General features: G+C 24.3%; 2 protein-coding genes across 6 annotated transcripts in view; both read left to right on the forward strand.

Moving 5' to 3' along the window:
• The first annotated feature begins 13,753 nt into the window (after positions 1-13,753).
• On the forward strand, positions 13,754-14,513 carry LOC145829718 (transmembrane protein 254-like). Its single transcript, XM_082937579.1, has one exon. It carries the CDS (start codon positions 13,771-13,773, stop codon positions 14,122-14,124), a length of 354 nt encoding a protein of 117 aa, XP_082793705.1. The 5' UTR covers positions 13,754-13,770; the 3' UTR covers positions 14,125-14,513.
• A 414-nt stretch (positions 14,514-14,927) lies between these two features.
• LOC145849787 (uncharacterized) overlaps positions 14,928-18,797 on the forward strand; it is a 43,526-nt gene continuing 39,656 nt past the window's right edge. For all 5 annotated transcript variants that reach the window (XM_082954841.1, XM_082954843.1, XM_082954845.1 and 2 more), the window contains exon 1: positions 14,928-15,000. In XM_082954841.1, coding sequence (XP_082810967.1) covers positions 14,973-15,000 — 28 coding nt within the window. In that variant the 5' untranslated portion in view covers positions 14,928-14,972. The remainder of the gene's footprint in view (positions 15,001-18,797) is intronic.

Below are 18,797 nucleotides of genomic sequence, written 5' to 3' on the forward strand. Positions count from 1 at the left end.
TATCTTACTTATAATTTATAAATAATCAGGTCTTCTTGTCTTTTCTAAAAGTGTATTAAAACCTTAAATTTATATTTTATTTCAGAATATCACTCATTCAACCTACTCAGAATGGGTAGCTGTTAAATTTGCAGGAGCGTACAAAATTGCACGAGGGCACAAAATTTCACAAAGATACATTTCCAGGAAGACACTTTTGCACGGAAACATTTTTGCACGGGTTTTTTTTTCTTTCATAATGTTTTTACTAGTTTAACTTTTTTTTCTACACTGTTACCCTGACCCCTACCATCAGTCGGTAGCTTTCTTTTTTTTTTCTATTATTTCTTTTATTCTAATAGCATTTATTAGTTTTTTTTTTTCATTTTTAGTACCACTGTAACCCCCAACCCTTAATCTCGGTCAGTAGCTTATTTTTCTTTTTGATTTATATTAATTTATCCCGCAAATGGGGTGTAAGTTTAAATTATTTTTTCAGCGAGTCAGATTTACTTGTTTGTTGGTCGCAGTTATACCATTTCAGACCAAATTCCATTAAAGATTTGAAAACAGTGGACTGGTTAGCAATTTTTTTTTCTAGGGCCGGATCCGACCTTCGGGCCATAAGTTACTCATTCTATAGAGACTATAAAAGTAATGAACATTTTAAAAAGGCTCACTAAGTGACTAAAACTGAAACCGAGTAAAAAAAAAAAAAAACAAAATATATGATTACGGCCGCATAATACTTTATAACTTTACCTGCGAGGACCTCTGACATATTTGTATTAGAAAATATCTCTTGTTTTAAAACTTTTTTATACTTTCTGCTTCATATATATCAGAAATATTTTAAGTTTAAATAAGGTCATTTTTTCGATTTTTAGTGAAAAAAATATTAAACATTCTTTAGATTTTCTTTAAAAACATTTGCTTGTAAAAAAAAATTTATACATGTGAAACTTTTACACTTGTTATAACTTTTCCTTTGAAATTTTTTACATAGTTTTGTAAAAAAAGTTTCTTTGAGAGGTCATAAATTATACTTGCATTTCTTTATCTAATAAAACTATTCCTTTTGAAATTTCTTTCAAAATAAAAACTTTTTGATTTAATGTTACTTGTACCCCAGCTTAAGAAAAAGCAGGGGCAAGTTCATAATAAATTGTGAGCTACATAACTTTTTAAAAACTTTAAAATTTTTAATGAGTATTACTCATTGCACGAATATTAAACTTAAATTATTTCGTTGTTCATCCTTTTTCAAGTACATATTTGTACCCTTAAATTTCTATACAAGTATTCATGTACGAAAAATACTTATTTTTTCTACAAAATAAAATAATTTTTTGATTAACTCTACTAAATTAAAAAAAAAATGGCAACACACTAATATATAGCAACTCTAAGTTTTAGTTTACTTGATTATTTTTTTTTTATTTAATGTTCCTTGTAGTTTATGAACAAAAAGTTACAAAGGTTGGATTCATTCAAAACTTTTCATAAAGTTATCAACAAAATTGTATTAAAAAATGGTCTTTTAATTAACTATTAGAACAATTAGAGGTTTTAAATTAGACATTTTTCCAAAAGTTTAATTTTTTTTTTAAACTTATAAGATTTGTAGTACCAAAAATAAAAACATGTAAATATTTATACAATACTAATTACTACAAACTAACCTATGTCAACTTTAGGTTGACCAATAAAGATGATCTTATTTGGTTTATGTCCAATGGATAAGTCTAAAAAAATCAACTTATTAAAATAAAATAAGATAAATGAAATAAATATTTGAACTAAATTAATGCTACCCAACCTAATAATTTTTTACACAAAACAGACACCAAAGTTTTGAACTATATTTATTTTTATTTTGAATATTTAAAACTCCTTTGATTTTTAAAACATATTATCTTAATAAATGCTTAAACTAATATTTGTTTTATATATAACAGATTTTAAAACAATTTATTGTAGTGTGTTGTAGAAAATTAACCAAGTTTGACTCTCAAAAACAGTAAAAAATCAGTAAAGTCTAAATTTTTAGCTTTTGTCTAATTACTTGTTTGAATTTTGTTATAAAATTTACCAGTATACATTTTTTTGTATTCTACGTATACATATATAATGTATTCTAAAATTAAACCTTTACTGTATAAAAAAATAAAGCTAGCTTTGTACTCTTTGAAATGCAACAATTACAAAGAACTTATATTTACACTTTCATATAATTATTATTGAAATATTATAACACACAATATTTAAATTATGACAAAAAAGAAGCTTACTACTAACGAGTCTAAAATTAAATTGTTATTTTTTATAATAATAAAATATTAAATTGCCTTATTTAAACGACTTTATAATTGTGAAGAAAGACTTAAACTTTTATTTTATAACTATATTAAACTTAAAAACTAAAAAAGTTTAGTTATTTAAAAAACCATTTGGTGCAGAAATTCTATTGCAATTAAAAACGAGTGGAGGAGTTAGTAAAATAATCAACATTGAATATTAAACTAGTAATGTAATAATGTGATTTACTTTTTTCAAACATTACAGTTTATTAAATTTAAATTTCCTAAAAATATAATAAATTTCTGAAAATAAAACTTATTTTATTCAAGATTATTAATAAATGAATAATAAAGAAAATAATCTTGAATAAAATAAGTTTTATTATTAGAACTTTATTATATTTTTAGGAAATTTCTGACTTATTCTTTTAGCCAATGTGACGCCTTATAAAGATTTTATTCCAGTTATTAACATAATAACTTTGTATTTAACATCTACTAAAATTATCTAAACTTCCTTAAAAGTGTATTGTCAAAAAATAACTTTTTTTTTAAACTATACAGAGCCGAGAAGTTAAGAGAGTCTAAAATTGAAACATACTTACAAGGTAATTCCATACAGTAGATTTAGAACCGTTTAAACAAATAGAAATATGATATGAAACTATTTTACCTGTTTGGTTGAATTCAGAATCATTTCCAGGATTCATTTTATTATAATGTTTAACTGAAATAAACTATTTTGAGTTTTACAACTATTTTATTTAACTTTAAAAACTGATAATATTAATTAAAAACTATATTTATTTTATAAGTTTATTTTTTCTTCATAGAATTTTGCTTGATACTATGGGTCAACAAACTGTGAGCTACAAAGTAGGCCCGAGAACTAGTTATAAGCTAAAAATAAATTTTTTAAAGCAAAAATATAATTTGGCGGTAACAGCTTTCTTATAATCTTAAATTAAATGAAAGTTTTTGTTGAACTAATTACGGGAAACTTTTTTTTCATCAATGAGTTGCAAGATATTTTGCCCATTTTTCTTTTATTTATTGAAAACATCTCGGGTTTTTTTGATTTTTCTATTGCTAAAGAACTAAAAAGTTTGTTTAGTAGCAGCTCTTGTAAATGATGCCTACGAGCCATTCAAAATAATTTAATACCAAGACTTTTTTTGAATGTCATAAGAACACGTGAGTATTTCCCTGTATTAGAGTTAGTAGTTTCAAAAACCACACCATTAATGCTATTTACACAGTTCCATTGAAGAAGACGTCTCTTTATTACAAACTGTTTCGTCGTAAATACTTTTCCTAAAAGCTTATGTCGTTTTGCTGATACAGAAACAGACAAGCGTTTCGCTATCGAGCTACCTATTGTTTCGCTATCTATTTTTGATTAGTTTTGTCGTCCCATTGGACCATAAGGTTTTTTGAAGCAGTCCAGTTTTGCTTAAAAGTGAATGAAAGATTTTTGTTGTTTGTTATTTTGTTAAGTTTTTTTTTGCAGTATATAAATAATTTAAATTGACAGAGTCTTTATTCTACCATCCATTTCTAACAGAACAGAAGCAGTTGTAGATAAATTCAGCTGGAGTAACTTTAGTTCTTCTTACAGCTCTAAGTAACCTGTAGTCTGTAAGAAAGTCTTCAGGTAAAAATTTTGAAGTAGCTTGTGCGATCGTTTCTTAGGATGATCGCTAGTTGATTCCACAACTGCAAAAACAAACATCGTGAGGATACTAAGAAGTTTTTTGATCTTTCAGAACCACTAATGACTTAAGGTTCTGAGATTTTCTTGATTTCACCTTCTCCAAGTGTTTCTCAATTCTCTTGATGCTTGATTTGTCTAAACCAATATAAATAGTTTATCGGTCAGTTTCCATGCTTTGAAGAAAGTTACTTTCGATATTGTTTTTTCTTCTTCAATTTCTAAAGAATTTTTCAGCTTTTGTTTCATTTTTGTCTCACAACCTATTGCCCATAGGGGCATGGTTTTGTTTATTACTATTCCTTTGCCTTTAGTACCTTTAACTAATAGACTTTAACTAATGGTATACTAGTACCTTTTAAAACTATAACAAAATGCACCATAACTGTTTACATTAAGATTAGCTTTTTTATCATGTTATGTCACTTCTTCATAAGCAATTTTATAAGATTGTGTTTTAAAGCATATAACTTTAACCCCTTAATTTTATCTTTCAGTTGTCATTTATTTGATTCATAAAAAATCAGTACATGCAAATAAATTGGCAGTTGTAAACCATTTATACTTAGAATTGGCTGGCCTAGTGATGTACCATACAAATGGTTGTATGTATTCCTGTTTCTTAAACTCATCATTATTAATTTATATTAGAAAATTAAAAATGAATAGTCCTGAATTATCCTGAGTATATTAAGTGTGTGGGAACCCTGTACAGTAGAGTTACTTTTTAAAGCTATCTAAAAATAAATTAATTTACCTTTTTTTTTTGTATATTTTCGTAGGTCATTTTTAAAGAAACCACTATTACAACTTCTATTTTAAGTTTTGTAAGGACAATTTGGAGCCATTTTGTTCACTTTGATACTCAACCAAACAAAATGCACTTTCACACAAGGAGGTTTCAACTATTTACTTCACAAAAATTAAATTTAATATATCTTGTAGGAGATCATAAATTTTAAATAAAGTAGTATTTTTTTATTGCTGTTTTAGTTTGCTTCTACTATTAAAAACAAATGAAGTTACAAACTTTGGTTATACATATTTAAAAAAAAGCTTATTATTAAATAACTGCAATAAGAAAGTTATAGCTTGGATAAAGTTCTATAAAACAAAGCTAACTTAAAAAAAAATAAAAGTGACCCCCCTTGTCTATCTTCGAAAATAACTGTATAAATCATAATTTTAAAAAGTGATTGGCTCCAACAGGCTTTAAACTAGAAGGCTATTTTTATTGTGCTGTCTATTTGAGTTGTTTCCAACCTACAAAAAAAATCTAAATGGGCAACAAATCTTAATTATCAAGGTCAGGAGGGCAACTGATGCACCCTAGTGTGCACCAAATAATTTTACAAAATTGCGTTTTTGTTGTTAAATAAGCGGTTTGCTATAGGTTTTAATCAATTATAACCAGAACATTTTGACTTTTTATTGTCTATAAACTTTTTTACAAGAGTATTGTAACAAAATAAAAAGTATATATAAGTATGTTCATAAAAGTAAGTTATTTTTAGATAAGAAAGTTCATTTAATTATAAAGCTTAAAAAAGGGTTTAGTTGTTAAATTTTAATTTTAAGTCAAGTTACTTATTATTGAATTTATAATTAAACTAAAATTATTTTGCTGATTTTATTACAAAATTTGTTAAAGATAAAAATTTACAAAGCTTTGTAAAAAGGGTAAAAATTAAAAATTTAAAAAGACAAAAAAAAATTATGTAAAAAACAGTATTAAAACACTAGTGTCATATTGTTACACTAATATTTGATAATGAATAGTAGACGGAAAATAGATATTTAATTTTAAAATGTTGTGTAAGAAACAGTTTTTTTTTCTTTTTTAGTAAAAATTTACTTATGACTCCAACTCTTTTTGAGTGACGTCATACTAACATGCCCGCAAACAGCATCTTCACTTAACAAAATTTAATCTAAGCAATATGTGTAAGCGCAGTTGCTCTTATAAATTAACAATCAACTTGGATAGATAATTAATATAGATGTATAAATAAAAGTTTTTATATACAAAATATGTTTTTTAAATTGAAAATTTTGTTAAATAAGCAATAATGAAGCACTAATAACCCTTAATTAGCAAATAATAACTCAAGTGTAAGTTTTTAACAAAAAATATTTTTTCTATAAAAAATGTGTATTTGAGAGCTCCGCTTTTTAGCTTTACGGATCATAGTTTGCGTCAGCGCAACGTTTACAATAAATTTCTATATAACTGAGTTGTATAAGTTTTATGACTTGGTACAAACTTAATTATGACTTTGTTCAAACTAATTTGATGATTAAACTTTTATTACTAACTATAAGTTACATATTTTAACAAACTAAATTAACTTTTGCAATGTTTTTAAAACTAAATTTAAGTCACATTTGCAAAACTTGAGACTCATTTTCCTTTATTTTTAGAGTTAGGATAATTATAAAATATTACAAGTTTCGGCAACATTGTGGTTAAAATTACTTTTGTAGATAAATTAAATATCTTTAAATTTTTATAGTTTTTAAAGTGTATTTATAAGCACCTCTGCGATTGTTTCAAATGTGAACAACTTAATCGAATAATTTGTTTGATAACCGAAAATTTTCTTATTTACCAGATCCTAGGACCAAACATTTTTGTGGTTTTTTATGATAGAAATAGCTTAGTGAGAATTTCTCCATTTAATAAGGAGTTTTATTGGGTATTTTTTAAATAACCTTGTTATTTGTATACTTTTAAGAACTATATTTGATTGTTATTAATTCATTTTTATAAGTATTTAGGATTGAACAGAAATAATAATAATTTAAGAAGAAATAATACTAATAAGGGCGTTAGTAAAAGTGTCTTTGTAGTTATTAGTTATATAAATTTTAAAACACCTAAGTTTTACTACAATTTCATTTGAAAACAGACCTTTGCTAGTTATAAAAGTGTTTGTTTAATAATGTTCTTGGTAAAGTTTTAAACACAATTTTATAATACAACACTTAGGTTTGTATGGCTTTAAAGTTAGGGCCTGAAAAATGACCTGCTTACCAAATTTAAAATGAAGCCCTCAAAAGGCAAAGTCGTGGCCGTTAGGTATTTAAAAAAGGTCTGCTAAACTAAAATATTTTAAAATACATTAGACAGTATGTATGGGGTTCAAAATAAAGAGCAAGTTTAAGTGCAAAAAATTCTTAGTTTATTCTTAAAAGAGGCTGAAACTTACACTACTTTCATTGATTTATTTGTATAAATAAATCCAAAAAATGAATGCCAAAAATAAATGGATAACTGAGTAGTTTTTGTAAACAGGGTAAGTCTGATGTTTAATCAACATTAAATAAGAAATTAAATAAAATTAAAATACTTCAGCCACTAAAAATTAAACTTCTCCACATCTGGCCCGCTGACTAAAAACACCCTTGCCACAACAGGAACAAGGAGTTAATTTATTTAACTTACATACTTTCAGAACAAAATTTTTATATTATTTTATTGTTTGCTAAAGGAAGTTATAACTTTTAAACTGAAATTTATAGTCTCTCTCACTATATTTATCCATGCTGTTTGCTGGTGAATGGTTACATGAGTTAATCAAGTTAATACTTTAACTTGTACAAGATAAAGGATTCAAATAAAAGAAGAAAGTTCATATTTCATATCTAAGAAAATTCAGCAGAGTTTCCAGATTTTAATCAGCTCAAAGCTATACACGTTTAAAATTCATTTATGCTATACACATGTGCAAATTTAAAGATTAAAAACATTCTCTTTACAGTAAAGTATACAACAAAACTTATTCCTTCAAAGTTACATAATTTTATTTTTTATTCAAAAGTTTTAGAGTAGTCTAATTTTTAATGATTTAAAATTGAAAAGTTTTTCTAAGATTATAAAGTTATTCTTATATATTTCAATATCAAATATTCAAGTACATACTACCTATATATCATAAATGAGTTACTAAAAATTTAATATTCATATCTATTAAACAACTTATGTGGAATAGAATTGGTCTGCTAAATGTCTTTTATTTCTGCATAATTACTTAATAGTTTTCTTAATCAAAGAAGATGTTTTTTTTGTTTACTATCTTATGTTGTTTTCAGAGAAATAAAACACTAAGCTATTCATCAAGCTATTATATAAATTCAAAGTGAAAAAGAATGAAGAGTATTCAGTATTAAAAATTATTAGCTAAGCACTATACACTGTACAGTAAATAAATATCAAAATAATTAAGAGTGTGTAATTAAATGTCAGAAATTCAAAAGTGTTATTTAAACAAAGTTTACAACAAAAGTACATGATTATGTTATGTTCAATGAACATGATTATAAATGAACAAATTTACAAATTTAATCATTGATAACTTTATTTATTGATGACTGGGCTACTGTTGTGATTGTTATTAAAATTTTTGAAAGAAAACGGTCCTTTTCCAATGTTCCATAAACACTATTACTAATGCTGACAAACATTTTTAGCTACAAATATATTAACTTAACAATTTTTAGAAATTAACTAATATTTCTACTAACAGCTTTATGTCAAACCTTAGTTCTTTGCAAGTTTATCACTTGACTTATTAATTAACAACAAGTTTTTGATTTGTTTTTGTTTAATCTCTTACTAGAATATATCTCTAGATTAATTTAAAAAATTGTTATATTGAAATATTATAAATTTTCGTATAAAGCTAGTTCAAAAAAAAATATATAGTTTAAATTTATTTCTAAATAATTTTTTTTGTATATTATGGCTTAAAAGTTTAAAGTAGTCCACATTTAATAACCGAATTTTCTTTACTTTATTAAAGTAACAAAGTTTAAAATACTAAACTTAGAAAAAATTTAGATAAAGAAAATAATTTAATGTTGAAAAGTATATTAAAACGTGAATTTTGTTATAATTGAAAATTTATCTCAGTCATTATTAAATATTTACTTACTCTAACAAACAAGCAAAAAAGTTTTTAACTTTTTGTCAGATATACACTTTTTAAATAAGAATATTGAATTAAATCTTTAGATTTAGTTTCAAAAGTAAGGAGAAAATGACAATTTTAAGAGCTAAATTTGGTACAATTTTATTTCTGCTAAAAATATTTCTAAAAGACTTTCTGAGCAAATGCTTTTACAAATAGTAGCGTTGCCTAAATTTACAAAATGAATAGTTCTGAACACTAAACACAAGTGTGTTAGTTTTAACTTAAAATTTCATGCTCAAATAACTATGTGGCGATTTCATCATAGCACGTACATTAAAAATGGCTGATTAAGTATATTTTTAAGTTTTAAATTTACTAAGTTTGTAGGACATTATGTTATTGCAAACTTAAGTTATTCATCTTTAGATATACACTTTTGAATAAAATGAAGGTATTTTGATTTTAATTTTTGAAATTTTATATTACATTGAATGCTTTTGTTTCTTGTTTAGGAAAAAAAAAAATAATATTTGAAAACAAAATACACACCAGTCATAAATTATAAATGTGCAAATACTTTGGGTTTAATTACTATTAATGGTTTACTAAAGTCTTTTTTAGAAAGTTATGTTATCAATTTAGTGAGTTTTTTTTTAAATCGACGTTTTGTTTCATATAAAGATGACTACTGACCTTTTTTATTGGATCTTAATATGAAAATATTTTTGATTAAATTGTAACTTGTTTTGGTAAAGTGGTTAAGGAGGGTATAATTAAAAAGGAAGCTTTAAAAAAATGCTGACTCATCAAGTATTAGGAGAAACATCTAAACGTTACAATCGAACATTCTGACTGGATCGCTGAATTCTAGTTTTTTCTAATTAAACACTTAGCAAATACTTAAAAAATATGTTTATTGTCTTAAAATATTAGTAGTAAATTAGACTTGTTGTAGTATAGTATTTACTTAGAATATTTTCTATTTCTAATATATAATTACAAAATTTTTAACTGCTGCTAACAAATACCTAAAAAGTTCTTTAAACTGTTATACTGTATTTTTATTTTAGTTAGTTTGTAAAATATTTTATTTGTAGAATAAAATTCATAAACATAAGGTATATTAGTTACATATTAGTAGACACACGATAACTTTAGTTAATCATAGTTAAACAAATTTAAATAAACTAAATCAATAATATTGACCTAAAAATGTAAATAAAATATAGCTGACACTCACCTTAAAGAGCTGAAAACAAGCAAAAAAAAAATGCTTATTCAGAAACTTTTTCAAAGGTTTTTTTGGTTCTTGATTTATGCTCTTATCCTTAACTCACCTTACCCAAACATATTAAAAATTAATCAAAAATAAACTTAAAATAGTCAAATTAAAAAAAAAATGAAAAAAATACGTATTTTTGCTGACTCAGCGTTTTCTAAAGCCCAGATTGATTTTTAAGTATACTTGCTGATCAATGTGTTTATAATATTATTGTAGCCAAATATACTTTATTCAAGTTTATTATTTTAGTTGTCAGTCAAGTTTTCTGTTAAAAATTAGTTATTATCTTGAATTTATTTATTTAAATTCTACATATGACTTTAGGGTAAAAAAACAGATTCTATGTTTAGAATTTTCAAAAAATAATTTATACTTATCTGCTTATTATTTTTTGTAGATTCATAATACAAGTTTTACTAAGTAACAAGGCTTTTCACTTAAGAATTAACTACCAGAGCTTTTCAAAAATATTTCTTAATATTGAATAGAAATTTATGTCTATTTTTAAAATTATTTATCCAACTTTTATGTTTAATATTATATAAAAGAAAAACTCTACAGTTGGTTTTTGTAATAAATTTAACGCAAAATTATTACCTTGAATTAACTTTAATTAGATTTTTCTATAGCAGGTTTCACCTAGCTGTTTCAAAAAAATATTTTTTTAAAATACTATATTCTTGGTTTTACCATCTCGGTTTAATAAATTTAAGCGAGTTTTGTTATTAATTTTTTTTGTAAACATTTGTATCAATAGTTAGTTTTTATATACCGTTTAGTAACTGAGCTTATTTTTTGCTTCAAATAATACACGAGACTCAAATTTCATAACAATATATATTTTATGCTTAAGTCATCAGTTTTTTGCGAAGCAATAATAAGTTATTGAAGTGTCAAATTAATGTTTGATTTATTTTTTTATATGACTTTTTAAGTATGTCACGAGAATGGCATTCTGCAATAATTTTTTTTCCAAATCAAAGCTGTTGCTAATTAAATCAAGTTGTGTAAAAAATCTAATTTTTATTTAATGAGTCTTGTTGCCTGTAAAGTAACGGTACTTTTCTTAATATTTGCTGAGTCAGCAAAATAGTCAAAATAGTTTAGTTAATAAAAGTTTATTTTTTGATAAGTTTTTGAAACGTTTGGGTAAGGTTGGTCAGGGACAAGAATGAATGTTTTTTTTTGCTGACTCACCAAATATAAGGGGAAACGTCGTTACATTACCTCGGACCCACCTCAACTTGTCGATAGTGGACTTTTAACAAAATAGATTTAAGATGTATAACTGCTTTATTGACACCATACCCCAGTTGTAAAAACTAAGAATGGTACGTAGTACGCTACGCACGGTAATATAAATAAGATTTTATTGTATTTTAAACATATTTGTTACTAAGGTAATAACATCAATAGTCAGAATTTTAAATACTTATAAAAGGTAAAAGAAATGTAACTTTGTAACTTTAATTAAAATAGACATGATGACAACTGACAAAACATTTAAATAATATTTGTAACTACTATAACATTATTTATGATGTTTTCAGTTTTACTTTTCTCTTGTTTGTATAAACTGAAACTTTAATTTGAATTGAAAAACAACTCAAAATAGTTAAATTAAGTCTGAAGATTAATTTTATTAGTATTTTATGTACAAAAGGCTTAAAATAATTTTACATACATTTAATAACTTTTTAAAACATTACGTCAAATTAAGTTATAGTTTGATTTTTTTTTCCTTAAATTTGTTTAACCAATAGTATTTCATTTTCTTAACAAATTTAAAGTAAATTTTTCACATGAACTAAAATATTTTATCTATTTAAATAAAACACTATTTAGTTCTGTTAAATCAGTCTTTAACAAAATATCTCAAAAGACTTATATACATTTTGATACAACAATTTACTAGTTGTAATAAATGTTCATAAATATTAATCTTTTAAATGATAATCTACTTTTTTTCCATCGGTAGTTTATTAAAACATTTTATTTTTGATAAAATATTCTGAAGACAGATAAACAAAATGGTCGTTTCTCAATTTGTTTTGAAACTGCTCAAGCGTTACTCCATGTAGTTTGTTAAAAGCTACGTGTAATTGAAATGCAGTAAGTTTACATTTTGGACTATTAATAAACAAAGAATATTATGGAGTATATAATATTATGGAGTATATATATAATACAATACTAATATCTCTATTAGTATTTGAGAAGTAGAAGTAATTAAAAAAGTTTATTTAAAAATTAGATTTGATTGTTCATTAAAATTAAAGAAAAATATTTAAAAGTTTTAGTTTTAAGAAATAGTTGCTGAGAAAGACTAGTCACATTTTAGATTTTTACTTTTCAAAATCTTTACATACTTTTTGAAGATATCCCTCTATGAGTGTAACATAAAATTGACTTTGTCACATTGTTATGACTAATATATTTTAGTCTTGCCCAATTTCAATATTTTTAAGCTTTGTAACTTTGATTTATTTGAGTTTATTTTTTATATATGTGTCAGCCACTGACTTTTTCTTTGCAAAGTTCAGCAGAGAGAGTTTCAAAATCATTTTTAATTAATCTACATCACAATACCACACAATTTATGAGGAATTATACAAATGCTAGAAAATGATTAATAATTGTCAATTATGTGACCCCTACACTATCAGGCCACACAGTTATGTTAAAATAAAACTAAATTTGCTTTTGTTTTATTCTAAAGTAATAGTACATTATTATAATGAAGTCAAAGATGAATGTTAAGTGGTAAAAAATTTAAAATTGAATTAATATTGTAGTTCTCTTGAAATCTCTTATTACTGGTTATTTTTGGTTTGAGTTTTTTTTTTGTACTTTTAGTACAGCCAGAATAGCATTTACTTGAAAACACTTTAAAAATTAAAATTATAAAATTTATCAAGAAAAACTCAACACATTTATATAAAAACTGGAATTTTGAATAAAAATTTATAAAATCCATGAAAATAAATGTAATTATGATTAGTTAAGCTAGGGTTTACAATATTTTTTTTGTTGTTTTATTTCTGATGTAACAGTTTTAAGGTAGCATTTAAGTATCTATTAAGTAGTTTAAGAAAAAAATAAAAACAGATATTTATCTTCAAACAAATGTTGTACTAAAAAAGGGACAAGTAAACATATACCTATAAAGTATAGAAGAAGCTTTACAAAACCAGGGGCCACCTGTGTTTCACTCTATACTTCAAAATTATTTTTATAGTTAAGTTTATTGTAATTCTCCATAAACCACAGTTTTAAGTTTTCAAATTTTTCTTTTTTACTAATTGAATGCAATTGTTAATGTTAAACATACTAGTAATTTTATTTACTATTTTTACTAAAAGCATAGCAAGGTCTTTTTAAATCAGATATTAAGCAATGAAATATCAATGACATCAACACTTTTAAGTAGTTTAGTACTTTCTAACCTTTTAACTTTAAAAGATTTTGTTTTTTTAAGTAATCACATCCAAACTAACACCCATAAAAACTACTAACAAATGAAAATAAATATTGGTTGTTCTAAAAAGAAATCATACCTTAGGTTGATAAAATAACTTTAAAACAATGTCTGATTATTTCAAAGCATCAAACCCTATAGCAGCCTTTTTTGTCTTATACGGAATGACCTTATGTTATTTTGGAGCTTACAGCCCAGAATCAGTGCCATTGTACTTGTTAGGCCCACTCAAAGATGTCTATGTGTTCTTGAGCATTACTAGACCTGAGTTCATGTATTGGATATTTCACTCAGCATCATTTGTGCATGTTTTGGAAGGACTTGCCACTATTTTCATTACTAGCAAAAAGGGAATCACTCAACCCATGGCAAGGTTGAAGTGGTTTGTCCAAACAACATTGCTAGGGGTTTTCAGCTTGAAAAATTTGATTTCTTACAAGCCCGTGAAAAAAGATGAATGAATTATTTTGTATTTTTGATGTAAAATGAGTGCTATTTTAAGATTAATTGACAACCAGCTTTCTTCATTTCAATTATGGACCAAGTTTTAAGATACAATTCAGTTTACAGAATTTTATTGGTTTTATTGAAGCTGTTTTGATATAATGTAATTTAGTGTTTTTTAAAATGCTTTTTGAGTAAAAAAATATTTACTTTATTTAGTCAATCAAATTTGAATCTATTACCTATACCTATTTGCCATGTAATCATACTAATTTTTTTTAAAGAATTTAAAAGAACTAATAGTTATAAAAATAATTTGCACTAAAACAGATTATTTTTCGTCCTTAATTATTTTAGCTGATTTAAATTAAAAAAAAACTAAATAAGGTAGCAGTTATTGTATAAATATCTGAAATGTAATGGTTTAAATACAAGTCCTTTACCAGTTACTTTAAGTTTTTACTAGTTAATTAGCTTGAAAAACAAACAAATTCATGTTTTTACTTGATCTTTCAGAAGCTTATATTACTTCTTTAGATTGAACATTTTATTGATTGTAATACTTATCATTGTGGTTTTTCCGTAAATAAAAACTTGAAAATATTTTTAAAAATTGTCCCATCGAAATCATGTGATGGGTTTGAAATTTAAATTATTGAGTTAATTTTAGTTTTTTAGCTACTAAACTTAACCAAAAAAGTCTTTAAAATAAAAATATCTTGATTATGTTTTATGTAATATTTAATTTATTAATTTTACTAACTTGTAAACACAGGCTAACCTTGAAAAAGTTATTTGATTTCAATACTAACTTTTGCAGGTTTATATGTGAAAATTATACAAAAAACAAACAGACATACGATCAATGACTGATAGACAAAACTATTTTGACGGTTGGTTTAAAGTATTTGTAAGCTTTTGAAATACTAACTTTCAGTAAGCGGTTATGGCATCCATTTTGTTTAGAAAATGGCTATTTAACAAAAAGTAATTGTATGCAATCTTTTACACAAAACAACAGATTTTTAATAAATTTACTACGTTTAAATTTTTCATTAAAACTTTTTTGCAATAAAACTTTAAATAAGCAAGTAAATTTTAACTAAACTCAATGTGCTACATAATAAAATAAAAACACTTTATTAATACATTAAAAACTAATGCTTTTATAACTTAATAAAACTAGTTGGCTGTTAATATTCTGTTGAATTTTTGTGGTCTGTAAAACTGTAGTTGTGAAGGTTTAGTGTTTGTATTTTTTTAGATTTTTGTGGGTAATGTTTATGTTATGTTTTTGGTTAGAAAATATAAAGGGTATACAAATTTATGTTTGTTGTAATATCAAAAATTATTTTTGCTTAAAGCATAATTTTTTTAATTTTCAAAATCATTCATTAAGTTTTAATTTTACTTCATACTTTTGTTCTCATTTTATACTCCTAGTTTAGTGGATCACAAATTACACAAGAGAATATTTTTTTATATTTATTGGCAATATAAGTTTTTAATTAAAAATAGTAATATTTAAAGTTATTTAACAAGTTATTTAGGTATTTTGGTGTTAAGATTAAGTAAATTTTTTTTTTTTTTAACTCATAATTAGTATTAATTTCTCTTTTTGTAGAAATTATTGTAACAAGTATTTCTTTCTGTCAAAATCAATTTGTAAGACTTGAACAAATTTATTTCTTGACTTTAGATTTTTTTTGTTTTTGTAAATCAGATTTTGTTCTGTTATTAGATCATCTTCATTTTAATTGTAAAAACTCAATTTTATACTTTTGTTAAATTTCACGTGAAAAAAGCTAAGTTTTATTGGTAATTAAACTACTGCTACCAAAATGTGCTTTCTGGGAATATATTTTTCATTAGTGCATCATATCTAAAGTAAAATGTGTTTAAGCACCTAAAAATATTTTTATTTGTTACAACGAGTTATCAACTGACATTTGATAGTCAACATTTGCATTAGTGCAAGATATGAAGATTGCATGAGTTCAGTACATGTATCATGTGTATAGTTTGCTAGTTTGTTTTTGTATTTTATGATATTTGTTTTTGTGATGCAAAATTTGAATTTTTTGGTTTGTTTTCATTTTGTTTAAATTTCCAGTAGATTTAAATTTCGAGTAGGGTTGGGCAAACCAAAAAGAAGAAAAACAACAATATTTGATCAGCAACATAATTTTCAGCTTAAAAACAGCCTGTGCAAATCAAATAAATTTGTACTATTAGAGGAAGGTTTTTAAGCTTATTTATGCAATTTGCAACTTAGTATATAGAGATTACTTATTTTGTTTTATATTTAATTTCACAAAGCTTTTAAAAACTGTACGAGTTTTATTGTCAAGTGGTAAATGAATTGGTTAGTAAAACAGTTTAAAAATAAGTTTAAATTTTTACATATGAATAAATTCAAATAATTCCAAACTATAGAGTTTACCAAGTAAAACTAAAGTAAAAATGTGTTTATTACTAAAAATAAAATGAGTAATTTCTATTGAGTAAGTTGCAAATTGTATGTAAATAAATTTGTGCTTTCTTATAACAGTTTAAAAAAAAATATTCTTAATATGATTTCATAAATATCGATTAAATTGTTTTTGTTGCTGCTCTGTTTTTATTTTTTTTTTAAATTTTACAGTACTTTAGAATTACACTGCACACAAGGAATTTTTTGTTGTTGTTTGTTTTGATCATCTAAAACCAATGCAGAAGTTTTCTTGTTTTAACTGTAATGAAACTCTGAAATCACAAGTTGTCACAGAAATAGATTGTCATTTCATTTATTGAAAATTATCATAGTTGTGAGACTAATGTTTTATTTTTATATTTTTGAACTAAGCAAATCATTCACTGTTGATCTAAAATGCATAACTAATATCTTTAGCAGTAACCTTATTAATTAATTACATGTAAATACAGTGTATGATATTCTATGATACAAGTAATTACATGTAAATGTGCACAAATACTATTGGCTAACATTGCAGATCACTGTATGTTAGCATATTATACTAATACTTTGCACTTTCAAACATTTTTCTGTTAGTAAATGAGTTCAAGGGAGGAAAATTGGTCAGAACTTCTTGAGCAACTGGCAATTTTGTTTAGAGCTTTTGTTATTAGCGAAATTTACAAGGACCAAGCAGGTTTGGGTTTTTCTACAAAAAAAATTGGAAATCCAAAAGCTTTGTGTAGCCACTGATTCAGGATAAATTTGCTTGTTTTTGTAAACTTTAGAGCTTATAATGGAATTAAATACAAGTAGAAAAAAATTTAAACATCATTGAGTAGGACAGTGATTACAGGGTTGTCACTTACTCAGGCTAAATTTTTAATTTAAAAGAATTGAAAAAAAAAAGAAAGATTTGTATAACAGTTATACAAAAAAAGTGTTTAATTTATATAAAAAAAAGAACTCTTAAAATTATTAAAAGTTGTTTTAACTACTTTTTATGAAACAAATGTATGATTAGATTTAAAACTGTTGATTAACATTTTAAAATAAAGGTAACTGCATATTTTTTAAAACCTACCCTTATTTTTTTCTTAAATGAGTGGCAACCCATTGTTTAGAGCAGTGTTTTCCAAAGTGGGCTGTATTGCTCTATTAGTTTGGGAACCACTGATTTAGAAAGATTACAATTGTTTACAGAAATGTTTTGTTGATTTATTGTGTTTATGGCTTTCTGACCAGTATTTATTTAAAAAAACTTATAGTTGAATATAGTGTTTAAAACTAAAGTTTAAGTTTTAATTTGAATGAATTAGTTAATTAATGATATGTATATTTGTTTCTGTTTGTATATATATTTTTTGAACTTTGAACAATTTTTGTAGCAGGGAGTTATATTTTCAAAATTTTACTTTTTGGCTTATTTTAGACCTATGAAAATGAATCCTTTTAGACTGTACTAATTAATCATACAATATCATTTTAAAATTGTTTCAGTTATTGTTTGTTCAAGTTTTACATGTTGTATTATGATTTTTTTAGAATTTTTTTTATAATATGCTTTGTTAGTGTTGTACTTGATATTTGTATTTATATTATGTAGGTAAAATGCATTGGTGTAAAATTTAAAACCCCTCTTTTGTTTTGTAAGATATAACTTTTCTGTAAAAGTTTTCTAAAACTCTACTTTTTAGCTCCTTGCTTTTAAAAACTTGAAAAAAAACTATTACAATTTAAAGTATTGGTAGTAAATTAATAAACATAGGTCTTTGAACAATACTGAAAATAATCTAAAGTACTTTTTAATTTGATTTTATTTTTCTTTAGTCTACATTAATGCAATCAAGTTTATATTTTCAAGATATGTGTTTTGAAGTTTTACTTAATTATGTCATTAAATAGTAAAATACTTAAAATTAAAAAAAAAAATTTGTTTAGCATGTAGCTATTTAGCAAACTATAAAATGTAACATAAACTATTTAACAAAAACAAAAAAAAATTTCAGGGTTGCCACTTTACCTGGAAACCTTGAAAAACCTGGATTTTGAAAATTTAGGCAAAAAAATCTGGAAAAGCCTGGAAATTAAAAAATTTTCACATATTTAGTAGAAAAAATTGTTAATTTGACTTAAAAAATCTATCATATAAATAAAATTTTTGACATCATCAAAATTTTTTTTTATAAAAAAAAACATATTTAAAGTAGCTTTACAGTATCTTTTCATTGTTTT

The sequence above is a fragment of the Thalia democratica genome, chromosome 2 (genome assembly GCF_965202585.1).
Source record: "Thalia democratica chromosome 2, ktThaDemo2.hap1.1, whole genome shotgun sequence".
Classification (NCBI taxonomy): domain Eukaryota; kingdom Metazoa; phylum Chordata; class Thaliacea; order Salpida; family Salpidae; genus Thalia; species Thalia democratica.

Coding starts and splice junctions, on each gene's coding strand:
- LOC145829718 (XM_082937579.1), top strand. CDS start 13,771: ATGTCTGATTATTTCAAAGCATCAAACCCTATAGCAGCCTTTTTTGTC.